Source organism: Mobula birostris, chromosome 17 (assembly GCF_030028105.1).
Source record: "Mobula birostris isolate sMobBir1 chromosome 17, sMobBir1.hap1, whole genome shotgun sequence".
Lineage (NCBI taxonomy): Eukaryota > Metazoa > Chordata > Chondrichthyes > Myliobatiformes > Myliobatidae > Mobula > Mobula birostris.
In genome coordinates, this window is record NC_092386.1 from 30,775,411 (window position 1) to 30,790,548 (window position 15,138).

At 40.2% G+C, this 15,138-nt stretch overlaps 1 protein-coding gene across 3 annotated transcripts in view; it reads left to right on the forward strand.

Moving 5' to 3' along the window:
• srfbp1 (serum response factor binding protein 1) overlaps positions 1 to 15,138 on the forward strand; it is a 238,468-nt gene that overhangs the window by 78,911 nt on the left and 144,419 nt on the right. For 2 of the 3 annotated variants that reach the window (XR_011889516.1, XM_072281453.1), the window contains exon 2: positions 11,472 to 11,560. The exons of the other annotated variant lie outside the window; for it this stretch is intronic. Coding sequence is in view for 1 of the 2 variants with exons in the window: in XM_072281453.1 (XP_072137554.1) it covers positions 11,472 to 11,560 (89 nt within the window). In the remaining variant the exon portion in view is untranslated. The remainder of the gene's footprint in view (positions 1 to 11,471; positions 11,561 to 15,138) is intronic. 3 annotated transcript variants of the gene reach the window in all.

A 15,138-nucleotide genomic window follows, 5' to 3' on the forward strand; every position in this document is an offset into this window, starting at 1 on the left:
ACATATTTTAATTTCACTTCACATCCCCATTCCGACATGTCACTGGCCTCCTTTACTGTCAGGATGAGGCCGCACTCAGGTTGGAGGAACAAAACTTTATTTTTGATCTGGGTAGCCTCCAACCTAATGCTATGAATATCAATTTCTTGAACTTCCAGTAATGACCCCCCCTCCCCCAACCTTCACCTTTCCCCATTCCCATTTCCCCCCTCACCCCCTTTCCTTACCTGCCAATCACCTCGCTCTGGTGCTCCTCCCCCGTTCTGTCATTTCCTTCTGTCCTCTCCTATCAGATTTGCCCCTTCTTCTCCAGCACTCTTATCTCTTTCACCAATCAACTTCCCAGCTTTTTACCCAAAATGTCAACTATACTCTTTTCTGTAGATGCTTCCTGGTCCTCTGAGTTCCTCCAGCATTTTGTGTGTGTTGCATTGAGAAGGAGGGGCAAAACTGGATGTCTCTTCCAAAAAGCTAGTATGTGTGCACTTAGATAAATACTTGTCTTCTGTTACTTGTAATGATACCGCCGTGGTTAACTGTAGTTAACCGTCAGTTAGAGGATGTACAGTTGTAAGAAAGTTTGTGAACCCTTACAATTACCTGGTTTTCTGCATTACTTATAAAATATGGTCTGATCTTCATTTAACATAGAACGTAGAAAATGTACAGCATAATACAGGCCCTTTGGCCCACAAAGCTGTGTCGAACATGTCCTTATCTTAGAAATTACCTAGGGTTACCCATAGCCCTCCATTTTTCTGAGCTCCATGTACCTGTCCAGGAGCCTGTTAAAAGACCCTATCGTATCTGCCTCCACCACCATCGCTGGCAGCCCATTCCACGCACTCACCACCCTCTGCATTTTAAAAAAAACAAGAACAACAACAGTAGCAGCAGCAACAACAACAACTTACCTCTGACATCTCTGTACCTACTTAAAGCTGTGCCCTCTCATGCTAGCCATTTCAGCCCTGGGGACAAAACCTCTGACTATCCACATGATCAGTGCCTCTCATCATTTTACGCACCTCTACAAGGTCGCCTTACATCCTCCGTTGCTCCAAGGAAAAAAGGCTGGGTTCACTCAACCTATTCTCATAAGGCATGCTCCCCAATCCAGGCAACATCCTTGTAAATCTCCTCTGCACCCTTTCTATGGTTTCCACATCCTTCCTGTAGTGAGGCGACCAGAACTGAGCACAGTACTCCAAGTGGGGTCTGACCAGGGTTCTATACAGCTGCAACATTACCTCTCAGCTCCTAAACTCAATCCCACGATGGATGAAGGCCAATGCACCGTATGCTTTCTTAACCACAGAGTCAACCTGCGCAGCAGCTTTGAATGTCCTATGGACTGAGACCCCAAGATCCCTCTGATCCTCCACACTGCCAAGATTCTTACCATTAATACTATATTCTGCCATCCTATTTGACCTACCAAAATGAACCACCTCACATTTATCTGGGTTGAACTCCATCTGCCACTTCTTAGCCCAGTTTTGCATCCTATCAGTGTCCTGCTGTGTAACCTCTGACAGCCTTCCACACTATCCATAACACCCCCCAACCTTTGTCATCAGCAAATTTACTAACCCATCCCTCCACTTCCTCATCCAGATCATTTATAAAAATCACGAAGAGTAGGGGTCCCAGAACAGATCCCTGAGGCACACCACTGGTCACCACCCTTCATGCAGAATATGACCCGTCTACAAACCACTTGCCTTCTGTGGGCAAGCCAGTTCTGAATCCACAAAGCAATATCCTCTTGGATCCCATGCCTCCTTACTTTCTCAATAGGCCTTGCATGGGGTACCTTGTCAAATGCCTTGCTGAAATCCATATGCACTACATCTACCGCTCCACCTTCATCAATGTGTTTAGCCACATATTCAAAAAATTCAATCAGGCTTGTAAGGCAAGGCCTGCCTTTGACAAAGCCATGCTGACTATTCCTAATCATATTATGCCTCTCCAAATGTTCATAGATCCTGCCTTTCAGGATCTTTGCCATCAGCCTACCAACCAATGAAGTAAGACTCACTGATCTATAGTTTCCTGGGCTATCTCTACTCCCTTTCTTGAACAATGGAACAATATCTACAACTCTCCAATCCTCCAGAACCTCTTCTGTCCCCATTGATGATGCAAAGATCATTGCCAGAGGCTCAGCAATCTCCTCCCTCGCCTCCCACAGTAGCCTGGGGTACATCTTATCCGGTCCTGGTGACTTACCCAACTTGATGCTTTCCAAAAGCTCCAGCACATCCTCTTTCTTAATGTCTACATGCTTAAGCTTTTCAGTCGGCTGTAAGTCATCCCTAGAATTGCCAAGATCATTTTCCGTGGTGAATACTGAAGCAATGTACTCATTAAGTACTTTGGCTATCTCCTTCGGTTCCATACACACTTTTCCACTGTCACACTTGATTGGTCCTATTCTCTCACGTCTTATCCTCTTGCTCTTTTGTGGAGCGCTTTGGGGTTTTCCTTAATCCTGTCCACCAAGACCTTCTCATGGCCCCTTTTGGCTCTCCTAATTTCTTTCTTAAACTCTTTCCTGCTAGCCTTATAATTTTCTAGATTTCTGTCATTACCTAGTTTTTTTTTTGAACCTTTCATAAGCTGTTTTCTTCTTGACTAGATTTATAACAGCCTTTGTACGCCGAAGTTCCTGTTATCTTACCATCCTTTCCCTGTGTCATTAAAGTCACAATAATTGACACACACAATCTGCCTAAGCTAATAACACACAAATAATTGTACTTCTAGGTAATACTGAGTACACCATTTAAACAATCATAGTCTAGGTTCAAAACAAAACGTGAACATCTGGGGTAATGCCTTCTACAGAAACTATTTGGAGTCAGGTGTTTGAATCAGTGAGATGAGATCGGAGTTGTGGGTTGTAGAGGTGTCCTGCCCTATAAAAAAAAACACTGTCAGGTTACTTACAGAGCCTATTCTTCTACAGAGATGTATAAGATGATGTGATGCTAGGCATTGCTCATGTGGATAGACGGGCTTTTTCCCAGGGCTGAAATGGTTGCCACAAGAGGACACAGGTTTAAGGTGCTGGAGAGTAGGTACAGAGGTGATGTCAGAGGTAAGTTTTTTACGCAGGGAGTGGTGAGTGCCAGCAACGGTGATGGAGGCGGATACGATAGGGTCTTTTAAGACACTTTTGGATAGGTACATGGAGCTTAGAAAAATAGAGGGCTATGGTGAAGTCTAGTAATTTCTAAGGTAGGGACATGTTTGGCACAACTTTGTGGGCCGAAGGGCCTGTATTGTGCTGTAGGTTTTCTATTTTTCTATTTCTGTGTTTCTCAAGAAAGATCTATTTGCACCATGCATTGATCAAAGCAACTTTCAGGGGACAGAAGAAGGAGAATTGTAGAGATGCATGAAGCTGGAAAAGGCTACAAAAGCATTTCTAAAGACCTGAGTGTTCATCAGTCCACAGTAAGAGAAATTGTCTACAAATGGGGAAAATAGTACTGTTGCTACTCTCCCTAGGAGTGGGCATCCTGCAAAGATCATACTAAGAGCACAATGTGCAGTGTGGAGGATATGGAAAAAAAAACACCTAAGGGTAACAGCGAAATCTGTAGAACTTGCTGAAGTCTCTTTTCATGTGTCCACTATATGAAAAACATTGAACAAGAATGATGTTCATGGAAGAACACCACAGAGGAATCCACTGCTGTCCAAAAGATTGCTACATGTCTCAAATTTGCAGAAGACCACCAGGATTTTCCACAATACTTCTGGGACAATGTTCTGTGGGAAGATGAAACAAAAATTGAACTTTCTGACAGAAATGCATACCACTATGTTTGGAGTGAAAAGGACACTGCATACCAACACCAAAACCTCATCCTAACTGTGAAGCATGGTGGAAGGAGTATCATGGTTTGGGGCTGTTTTGCTGCCTCAGGACCTGGACAGCTTACAATCATTGAGGGAGCAACAAATTCAAAATTGTATTAAGGCTTTTATCAGGAGAATGGAGAGTAGCTGTCTGTCATCTGAAGCTTAATAGAAGTTGGATGATGCATCGTCAATGATCCAAAACACAAGAATAAATCAATAACAGAATGATTGAAAAAGAGGAAAATTCATCTTTTGGTATGGCCAAGTCAGAGACCAAACCTTAACCCTATTGAGATACTATGGCATGACCTGAAGGGGCCGTTCATGTCAGGTATCCCAGAAATACTGATGAACTGAAACAGTTTTATGTGGAGGAATGGGCTAAAATTTCTCCTCATCATTGTGCACGTCTGATCAGCAGCTACAGGTAACTTTTGGTGGAGGTTATTATTGCTAACAGAGGTTCTACTAGTTATTAAATACTCCAGAGATTCACTTTTTTTTGCACTTCGACTGTTTAAATAGTGTACTCAGTGTTGGCGTGAAGAAGTGTAATTGTTTGTGTGTTATTAGTTTAGGCAGATTGTATTTGTCTATTATTGTGACTTAGATGAAGATCAGAACACATTTTATGAGTAATTAAGCAAGCCAGGTAATTGCAAAGAATCACAGTAACCTTATGGACTAAAAAATGGGCAATAAAGCTCTTTGAGAGGAACTTTGACGTGTTAGATTTAAAGGTACAACTAAAATCATAATACACAGTGGTATGCAATAGTATCTAGTATGTCATAGTTCAACAGTTGCCTTCTGGATCAAAGACCATTCTTGCATTGTGATCTTTAAACTGGGTTGTGAGCTAATACTCTTAATTCAATGAAAATGTTTTTGACAGAGATCTTCCATCTGTCAACATAAGATATTCCAGCATGTAAACTATCCATTCCAAAATTATTAAATAGAACTTCAATTTGTCTGAAACAAATGAATTGTACCTTTGTAAGGTCACTTGCCATGGTGATTAATCTAAAGGTATAATTCAGAAAACTGGATATCTCATCTAATTGTGCCTATATTCTCCTTTAAATGACTTGTATATTCTTTAAAGCATGTTTGCCCCAGGAATGCCTCCTTCCATATTTGAGTATTTGGTATATGAAAGATAAAGTCCTTCATGGTAGCTCGATCCAGAAGGTTAAGGTGGTGCATGGGATCTACTGTAGCTTAATAATTTGAATTCAGAATTGGTTGTTGCATAAAAGACGGGGTGGAGGGTGTAATGTTGAAAAGATTATTCAAGCTGGGTAGCTGGGTATTCATGACCAAGGGGATTGGTGCTGGGAGGTGTGTGTGTGTGTGTGAGAGAGAGAGAGAGAGTGAGTGTGAGACTTGGATGAAAATATAGTTGCATGGATTATAAGTTCGTAGTTGACACAAAGAATGCTGGAGTTATCAACAGTATAGAGAGTTATCAAAGGATATAGATAAGTTACGGATACAGGCGGAGAAATGCTCTGTGGAGTTTAGTCCAAAATGTGAGCTGCTGCACATTGTGCAGTCCAATGTGAAGGGAAAGTGTACTGTTAATGGCAGGATCACTAACAGTATTGATGTACAAAGAGATCTTGACATCCAAGTTATAGCATCCTAAAAATGGCAACACAAATAGCATAGTAAAGAGGGGAAATAGTATGTGTGCCTTCATTGGTTGGGACATTGAGTATAAGCATAACAAAATCATGTTGCAGCCATATAAAAATTTGATTAGGCTGCACATGGAGTATTGTGTGCATGTCTTGTAGCCCCATTGCAGGAAGGATGTAGAGGCTTTGGAAATAACAGAAGAGGTTTACCAGGAAGCTATCTGGATGAAAGGATATAAGGAAAGGTTGGACAGACGGATTGTTTTCTCTGGAGAGTCGGAGGGTGAGGGGAGACCTAATAGTTATTTCATAAAATAGGTAAGCGATCGGGATATCTTTATTGGGGTGAAAAACATCAAATACTGGAGAATATGCCAATAAGGTGAGAGGGGAATGGTTAAAGGAGATATGCAAGGCAAGTTCTTCAACACTGAAATGGTAGGTGTCTGGAAGAGACTGCCAAGGGTGGTGGTGCAAGCAGATACGATCATGGTGCTTAAGATGCTTTTAGATAAGCACATGAACTTGTAAGGAATGGAGGGATATGGATCATGTGCAGGCAGAAGAGATTCAATTTAATTTGGCACAGACGTGTTGAGCTGAAGAGCTGGTTGCTGTGCTGTTCAGTATGTTCTATAATTATCTATGCAGTCGCATGACTGTGCAGGCTGGATGATTTTTAAATCTTAAAAAAATAATTTACTCTGAAGTACATATTAACCCCAGTATGGGGAAGGGATTCGATGCTGATATCAGGATTCATGAATTTGAAGATTAATGCTAAGTATCAACATGATTAAGATCTGCTAACTCAACCTATCTTAATTTTGTGTCTTTAGCCATAAGGTTTAAGTGCAGAAGAGGTCATGAGCTTGGTTATGCAGTGGAAAGTAGCGCACCTCTGAAAAAACCGAGGCAATTTCATCATCTGTAGTCAACGTTAGGATCTTGATTGAAGACTCACCACTTACCTTGATCAATACAGAGTTCCAAGAATACACAATAAATTTTACACAATCCAGGACTGAGTCAACACTGCCTAATTGTTTTTTCCCACTCACAAAATACACTTCCCTTTCTAGTCTTAATGAAAGCTCTGCCTGAAATGTTGGCTGTTTATTCCTTTCCATAGATTCTGCCCGACCAGCTGAGTTCTTCTAGCATTTTGTATGTGATGCACTACTGTTCCTCACATGGGCTACTCTGACTGCACCTCACAAACCCACAACTTCAATTACCAAGGACAACATGGGAAGCTTCATAAAGGACCCCCTCAAGTTGTAGTTGTAGATTATTTTGATCTTGAAATACATTGTTATTCCTATTTGATTAGTTTCTGATTCCTCTAAATTCCAGAGTCACTATTGAACAGTGGGATTATCTTTCACCAGTAGATTTGCACTGGGTTAAGAAAGTGCCTCATCTAGATTTTCTTGAGCATTGTAGGGATGGCAATCCATCTTGGTCTTGCAACCAACACCCATTTCCTGGAAAAATTATGTTTAAAAATCTGTTTGTTCTATTTATTCCTCTTTTCCTCTCTCCCTTTCTGTTTAAAGTTGCAATCATTTTGCAAATAGCAGCTTGGATTTGAGCCATTGTCTAATTAAAGGGAATGCAGAACTGAAATCGCATTCTGCCAGATTTCCACGTTTCTGGGCTGAAACTATTCATTGGCAAGCTGCTCCACTTTACAATCTGTTCCCTTCTGGTAGCTTTCACTAGACTGAGAGAATAGTGATAATTTCTGACATGGAGCGCTCTTGTTGAATATGGTGTTTGGCTTGCTGCTGCTTTTGGGAGAGACAAATTCTATCTCGTGCCAATTTGAAAGAAGCTGCTCAATTGAGTGGTAACATCTGACATGTAGCTCTGCTGTTGTATTGCAAACGTTAGGAATCAAAGATCTGAAAGGAGTATTTCAGACTATGTTGTGAGAAAGGCAATCCCATCACATTCTGAGCTTTATTTCTGCATTACGCTAGAATACTGTTGGGTAGTTAAAACAAGTACCTTCATTGGAAAGTTGAATTGTTTAGCCAGAATAGTCTGTGGCTTCATACACTGCTTAACTCTGGTTGTAAACTTATACGATAAAAATGATTGTTAATAAGAAAACTTGAAAAATTTTGGTAAGCAATTGCTGTAAAACACCAAATAATTCAGCAACTTTAGAACTGCAGTGCCACACTGGCAGATTTTCCAGATTATTAGATGTTATTCCTATCTTAATTTTTTTTTGTTATTGCAATGTAGTCTAATAAAATGTTCATTGAATTCAAAAAGGGTGCAGGATCCAAAATCCAGTGAGTTTAAAGAGAGTGTAGGTGCGGGGCTGCAGCGGATCAAAAAGGAGCATGGGAGAGGGGTTTATATGTTTAAAAAGAGTACAGGATCAGCCCCCAGGCAAGTTTGTGAAAAATGCTGGAAACAGAGGCCTGACAAATTCATCAGGAAAGCTGGAAGCAGGGCCTTGTGAAATGTATAAGGAGTGCTGGAGGCAAGAGCCTGGAGAGTTTATAGAGAGCTTGGGAATAGAGGGTGTACATGAACCTTCACCTGGCAGACCAGAAACTGAACAATCGGGACTTCTGAAAGATTATCAAAGTTTAACTGCACACAGCTTCATACTTGGTTACTGACTAGTTACCAAGATTGAAGTTAACAATTTGATACATGAAGGTTATTGATAGCAGAGGCCTTAGTATAATTCCTTATTGTTTTTATGGATGGCCAATTTCATGTGTAAACACTGAAAGTATTTGGAGGAATATTGATCCCATAAACAAGGAATATTAAATAAAGCAGGAGACCTTTCTAGGGTTTTGCTCATGTGGTTGACGGAAAAACATAAAAGCACAAGTATCATATTAAGGAATTCCAAAATGAAGTATTCTATTACACTGTTAGACTACACTGTATATTTTATTTGGCCCAGCTCTGCCAATGATTGATCTTCTGTAGTGTCTGTATGTCACAATTGCTAATTGCTGTGATATTATTGGAAAATTAATTTGATTTCTGAAAGTAGTTTCTAACTTTCAAAATAAAAAATAAAAATCTCAAAGACAATACTAAAAACTTTCTCTTTACGCATCTTTTTGATACTGATTGCAAAGTAAATTGGGGGAGGGGTTTAGAAAGAGGAGGTACAGTGTGTTTTTTGAGCTGTAGGAGCACCAAATTGCTTCCAGTATGCCTTCATATGCAAGGGGCGTGTTTGTAGCAAAAGATATTTCAACTGCCAGGTAGGAAAAGATGCTACTATATATGACACTATCAATTAACAGAAGTATACAGTATTCTGTTAGATCTTTATAGTATTCTGATAGATTGATGTTCTACCATATGCAATGCTGCTTAGATACTACAAATCCAAATTGACCTCAATGACCAATTAACATCATGTGGTAACCTCCTTACAAAACTAGCATTTTGTTGCCAAAGGTTCTGTAGCATCATCTATTTAAAATCTTTACCACAACGCTTCACTCAAACCTTTTTCTGTGCAACTTTTTTTGGTTATCTTGAGTGCAATCTGTGTCACTATTGCATCATTGGGAATCCTATAGACTTTGCAGCATCATATACACAGGTCTTAATGCAGCATAAAGGAAGAGTAAGAAGAGATATACAGGTAGGCAAAGGGACATATTCCCATTGCCTCTTGGATTCTGGCAAGGAGCAATGAATTGAATTAATATATTGTTCACCAAAGATCCTTGACAGCATTTCCCCAGCGCTGACTTTAGTGTGTACCAAGTAACACTATAGAATGCACTTCAACCATAACTACAGCCAAAGTGTAGGAGCTGAATTCCTCAAGTTACTTAGGATGCTTAGGCATCCAGTTGTTGTGTTCTGTATATCAGTAATTATTAGAAGTTCAATAATGGAAGTTTTGGCCTGTGAAAGAACCCTGACCTTGTTTTATTTACCCTTTCAATGGTTTTGGAAGATTTTGCTGAGATAATGCTGGTGCTACTTCTCCACTGTTTTGAAATGCCTGCTGCAGGTAGGCCACATCTCCAAAGTGTACAGGAAGACAGGTATTGCTACTACCCTGCAGAATGTAATTTTACTGCAGAAGTTGAGGTTTCATCTACAAATGTTTTTCTTCAGTTGGTTTGAAAATGTGCTGGTGCACCTGAAGCAATGATGAATTTTGTTATTGATGTCTGTCTATGCTGAAAGATAGCTTTTGACGTGAAGTCATTTGAATTTGCTTGGGGCTAATCATAGATCTTTATTATTGAGTTGGGCGAGGATCTATTTTACATTTATTTCATGCAAGGCCCATTCTCTTGTATTCTTCAGTGAACAACTCAACAAATATATGTCTATCTATGCAAGCATAACCTGCATATGCAGTTGTTAGATCGAGTTTGCAGGGATCTTGGTTTAAGGTCACAGTAGCCATTTAACTCTATTTGCTCTTTCCATACTAGAGAGTTTACATCAGTTGGCTTTATACTTTTATATCAGAAAGGTCACCAATATTTTGTCATCAAAGAGAATAGAATTCTTGATTTCTTTTGGGAAAGATCAGCTGCCAGCATGATGCCCGATGGTACTAGCTGTATTCATGTTGATTTATGGATGCCACATGAGATTTTGAATGCACCATAGTGTTAAGAATCCTATGCTCTTATAGTCATGGTTTGTGGCATTTATTGACCAGTGTACTGAACCCTGCATATTTCACCTGGTATACTAATTGTAAGCTAGGGCTAACGTCTTTCCATGTGATTCTTGACTCCAATGACAACCCATATGGACAGAACAAAAGCCATGCTCCATCCACTACTTGATGTATCCAGGAAATTCTTGCATTATATGGCAGTGTTTCAAAAGATTTGTTATGAGGCTACAAAAGATCACAGTGATATGAGCCAGCCCATGTCAGCAGCTTTTGCACAGGAGATTAGAGGGAAAATGATGAAGAGGAGGCAACATAGGAAGCTTTGTTTTTGTTACAGGGCAGTCATGGAACAATTTTGCAGACTGTGCTTTTGATAAAAATATTCCCAATTCCCAGAAAATTTAGTAAATGTGATTTGTATTATAGTATAGTATTTGTATTTAAGGTTTAATAAAACTCATCTCTACAAATGATGTTCACTGCATCAAATATTCAGTAGTTCGATTTTAATTAAGTATGTATTTTATCATTGTGGGAATGTCATATGAGCATTCATAAGTAAACTGGCTGCAGATATAACAGGATTGAATGTGTGTATCATTTTGTTACATACTTTGATCCATTGAAGCTGTAAGGAAATGCCACCATAAATATAAATTGTAGCACTTAAAACACTGATCTAAACTGCCACTTAATTACTGATATGGGAACAGGAAAGGTAAGTAAAGATTTAAAAGAATATGTTTTGATTTGGATTTTAATGCCGAAAGTGTTCATAGTGTTATGGCTGAAGGTTAATGGATGGTACGTTTAAACTGTGTTTTCACTTCATAGCCCTTTCATTGTAATGCATTTTTGTCAGTTGGCTCACTTAATAAAAAAAAAACGTCAAAAAGGTTATGTCTTTGTTTAGTAAATTCTTGATTGGAGCCTCCTTGATTTGGGAACCTTAGAGCAAAATTAGAATTTCTAATTTCATACTTAATTGTAATTTTAACAAATTTATATTTACACTATAACTTTATTAGCTTTTTGTCATGTTCTCTATTTTGAAATAGAAGTTCCAAGAATAACATTAATACTTAACTGGATAGGCATGCTTATGCCTACAAAGCCTGTTTCTTTTTAGCCATTAGAAAGGTTCTTGGAATCTGGCCTGGTAATGTTCTTGATACTGAAGTATAAGCTGTTACATTTAATTGCCATAGTGAATGTTCAGACAGAAAAAATTCAGACAAGTTTGCATTCTTCAAACCTCTCCAAGTTATTATAAAATTGCAAATATTAACCAGTTCGTATTTTATTTCTAGGTCGTTAAATTGAGAAAAGATATAAAGAAAGCAAGAGCCTTAATCATCCGGAAATTATCGAGAAACATCATCCAGCTAAAAACAAAAAAGTTGGTAACTGAAGAGAACCTTTTATATCGAATTCAATGTCCCAGATATTTGTAGGGAGGCTGGGAAAATGAGGCTACTGTAAAAGTGCAGTTATAATGAGAATAGTTAGCAAAATCAAGAATGTGGAGACCATGTCAAAAGTAGATGTAATGTTATAGTACTTTTCATTCGTATTCCATACGGCATTTGGCCAAATCGACAGGTGAGCTAGTTCTACAGAAAGAAAACCAGAATTAGAACATTTGATGGCTCATGGGAATAGGGAATGGGTCATCAGGTATGAGCATGCCGGAGAATTTAATGATAATTTCAGTTTGAGGTGAGATACAAGTCAGCGTTAATAGGATCTGTCTCTGCTCAAGATTGGAGCGAGAGGCTGGGTTTAACAGATAGGAAGCTAAATAATTCATGAGAAAGGAGGAGGGTGCATTCCTGCTCTTTGCCAGCTGAGAGTGCTGAAAAGGAAGTCTCTTTACTTGGCTGTTTTGATCTCTATTTTTCTATTTCAGGATTTCCCAGGGTAAGGAAAATTTGCAGGCAACAGTTAACTTAACATTAAGCTTTGAAAGGCATTTTACAAGTCTGATTTTTGATGTGATAATGAATGTCATGCTATGCATGCTTCCTACATCAAGTACCGTCAAAGGACCACATTTTAATTTCAGAAAGCATTCCTTATTTTTAAGCTCTTTTCCTATCATGGGAGGGAGAGGTAAGGGCAGGGGAATTAATAATCAAAATTGCTATTTTTTCCATTATTTATGTATCAAAAACATCCTTGTATATTTTGATTTGAGTATTTACAAGTATTACATAGAAAACCTATAGCACAATACAGGCTCTTTGGCCCACAATGCTGTGCTAAACATGTATGTACTTTAGAAATTACCTAGGGTTACCCTAGCCCTCTATTCTTCTAAGCTTCATGTACCTATCCAAGAGTCTCTTAAAAGACCCTATCTTGTCCGCCTCCACCATGGTCGTAGCAGCCGATTCCACGCACTCGCCACTCTCTGCGTTTTTGGAAAAAACAACTTGCCCCTGACATCCCCTCTGTACCTACTTCCAAGCACCTTAAAACTGTGCCCTCTCATGATAACCATTTCAACTCTGGGAAAAAGCCTCTGACTATGCACACGATCAATGCCTCTCGTCATCTTATACACCTCTATCAGGTCACCTCTCATCCTCAGTCACTCCAAGGAGAAAAGGCCCAAGTTCACTCAACCTGTTCTCATAAGGCATGCTCCCCAATCCAGGCAACATCCTTGTAAATCTCCTCTGCCCCCTTTCTATGGTTTCCACATCCTTCCTGTAGTGAGGTGACCAGAACTGAGCACAATATTCCAAGTGGAGTCTGAACAGGGTGCTATATAGCTGTAACATTACTTCTTGGCTCTTTAACTCAGTCCCACAGTTGATGAAGGCCAATACACCATATGCCTGCTTAACCACACAGTCAAACTGCACAGCAGCTTTGAGTGTTCTATGGACTCGGACCCCAAGATCCCTCTGATCCTCCACACTGCCAAAAGTCTTACCATTAATATTATATTCTGCCATCATATTTGACCTACCACAATGAACCACCTCACACTTATCTGGGTTGAACTCCATCTGCCACTTTTCAGCCCAGTTTTGCATCCTATCAATGTCCCGCTGTAACCTCTGACAGCCCTCCACACTATCCACAACACCCCCAACCTTTGTGTCGTCAGCAAATTTACTAACCCATCCCTCCACTTCCTCATCCAGGTCATTTATAAAAATCACGAAGAGTAGGGGTCCCAGAACAGAACACTGAGGCGTGCCACTGGTCACTGATCTCCATGTAGAATATAACCCATCTACAATTACTCTTTGCCTTCTGTGGGCAAACCAGTTCTGGATCCACAAAGCAAGGTCCCCTTGGATCCTATGCTTCATTACTTTCTCAATAAGCCTTGCATGGGGTACCTTATCAAATGTCTTGCTGAAATCCATATACACTACATCTACTGCTCTACCTTCATCAGTGTGCTTAGTCACATCCTCAAAAAAAAAATTTATTCATGTTTGCAAGGCATAACCTGCCTTTGACAAAGCCATGCTGACTATTCCTAATCATATTATGCCTCTTCAAATGTTCATAAATCCTGCCTCTCAGGATCTTCTCCATCAACTTAAGACTCACTGGTCTAGAATTTCCAGGGCTATCTCTACTCCCTTTCTTGAACAAGGGAACAACATCTGTAACCCTCCAATCCTCCGGAACCTCTCCCGTCCCCATTGATGATGCAAAGATCATTGCCAGAGTCTCAGCAATCTCCTCCCTCGCCTCTCACAGTAGCCTGGGGTATATCTCATCCGGTCCCGTTTACTTATTCAACTTGATGCTTTCCAAAACTCCAGCATATCCTAAGTCATCCCTACAATCGCCAAGGTCCTTTTCCGTAGTGAATACTGAAACAGAGTATTCATTAAGTACCTCCGCTACCTCTTCCAGTTCCATGCACACTTTTCCACTGTCACATTTGATTGGTCCTATTCTCTCACGTCTTATCCTCGTGATCATCACATACTTGTAGAATGCCTTGGGATTTTCCTTAATCCTGCTCGCCAAGGCCTTCTCATGGCCCCTTCTGACTCTCCTAATTTCATTCTTAAGCTCCTTCCTGCTAGCCTTATAATTTTAGGGATATCTATCATTACCTTGTCTTTTGAACTTTTGCAAGCTTTTCTTTTCTTCTTGACTAGATTTTCAACAGCCCTTGTACACCATGGTTCCTGTACGGTACCATCCTTTCCCTGTCTCATTGGAATGTACCTATGCAGAACGCCACACAAATATCCCCTGAACATTTGCCACATTTCTGCCATACATTTCCTTGAGAACATCTGTTCCCAATTTATATTTCCAAGTTCCTGCCTGATAGCTTCATATCTCCTTTTACCCCAATTAAATGTCTTCCTAACTTGTCTGCTCCTATCCCTCTCCAATGCTATGGTAAAGGAGGTAGAATTGTGATCACTATCTCCAAGTGCTCTCCCACTGAGAGACCTGACACCTGACCAGGTTCATTTCCCAATACCAGGTCAAGTATAGCCTTTCCTCTTGTAGACTTATCTGCATATTGTCAGGGAACCTTCCTGAACACAGCAAAGAAACTCCACACCATTTAAACCCCTTGCTGTAGGGAGATGCCATACAATATTGGGGAAATTAAAAGCTCCCAGCACGACAACCCTGTTATTACTGCACCATTCTAGAATCTGTCTCCTCATCTGCTACTTGATGTCCCTGTTACTATGGGGTGGTATTTACATCCAGTTGAGTTATTGACCCCTTCGTGTTTCTAACTTCTACCCACAAAGACTCAGTGGACAATCCCTCCATGACTTCCTCCTTTTCTGCAGCCATGACACTATCTCTGATCAGCAGTGCCATACCCCCACCTCTTTTGCCCCCCTTCCTGACCTTTCTGAAACACCTAAAGCCTGGCACTCGAAGTAACCATTCTTGCCCCTGAGCCATCCAAGTCTCTGTAATGGCCACAACATCATAGCTCTAAGTACTGAATCATGCTGTAAGCTCATC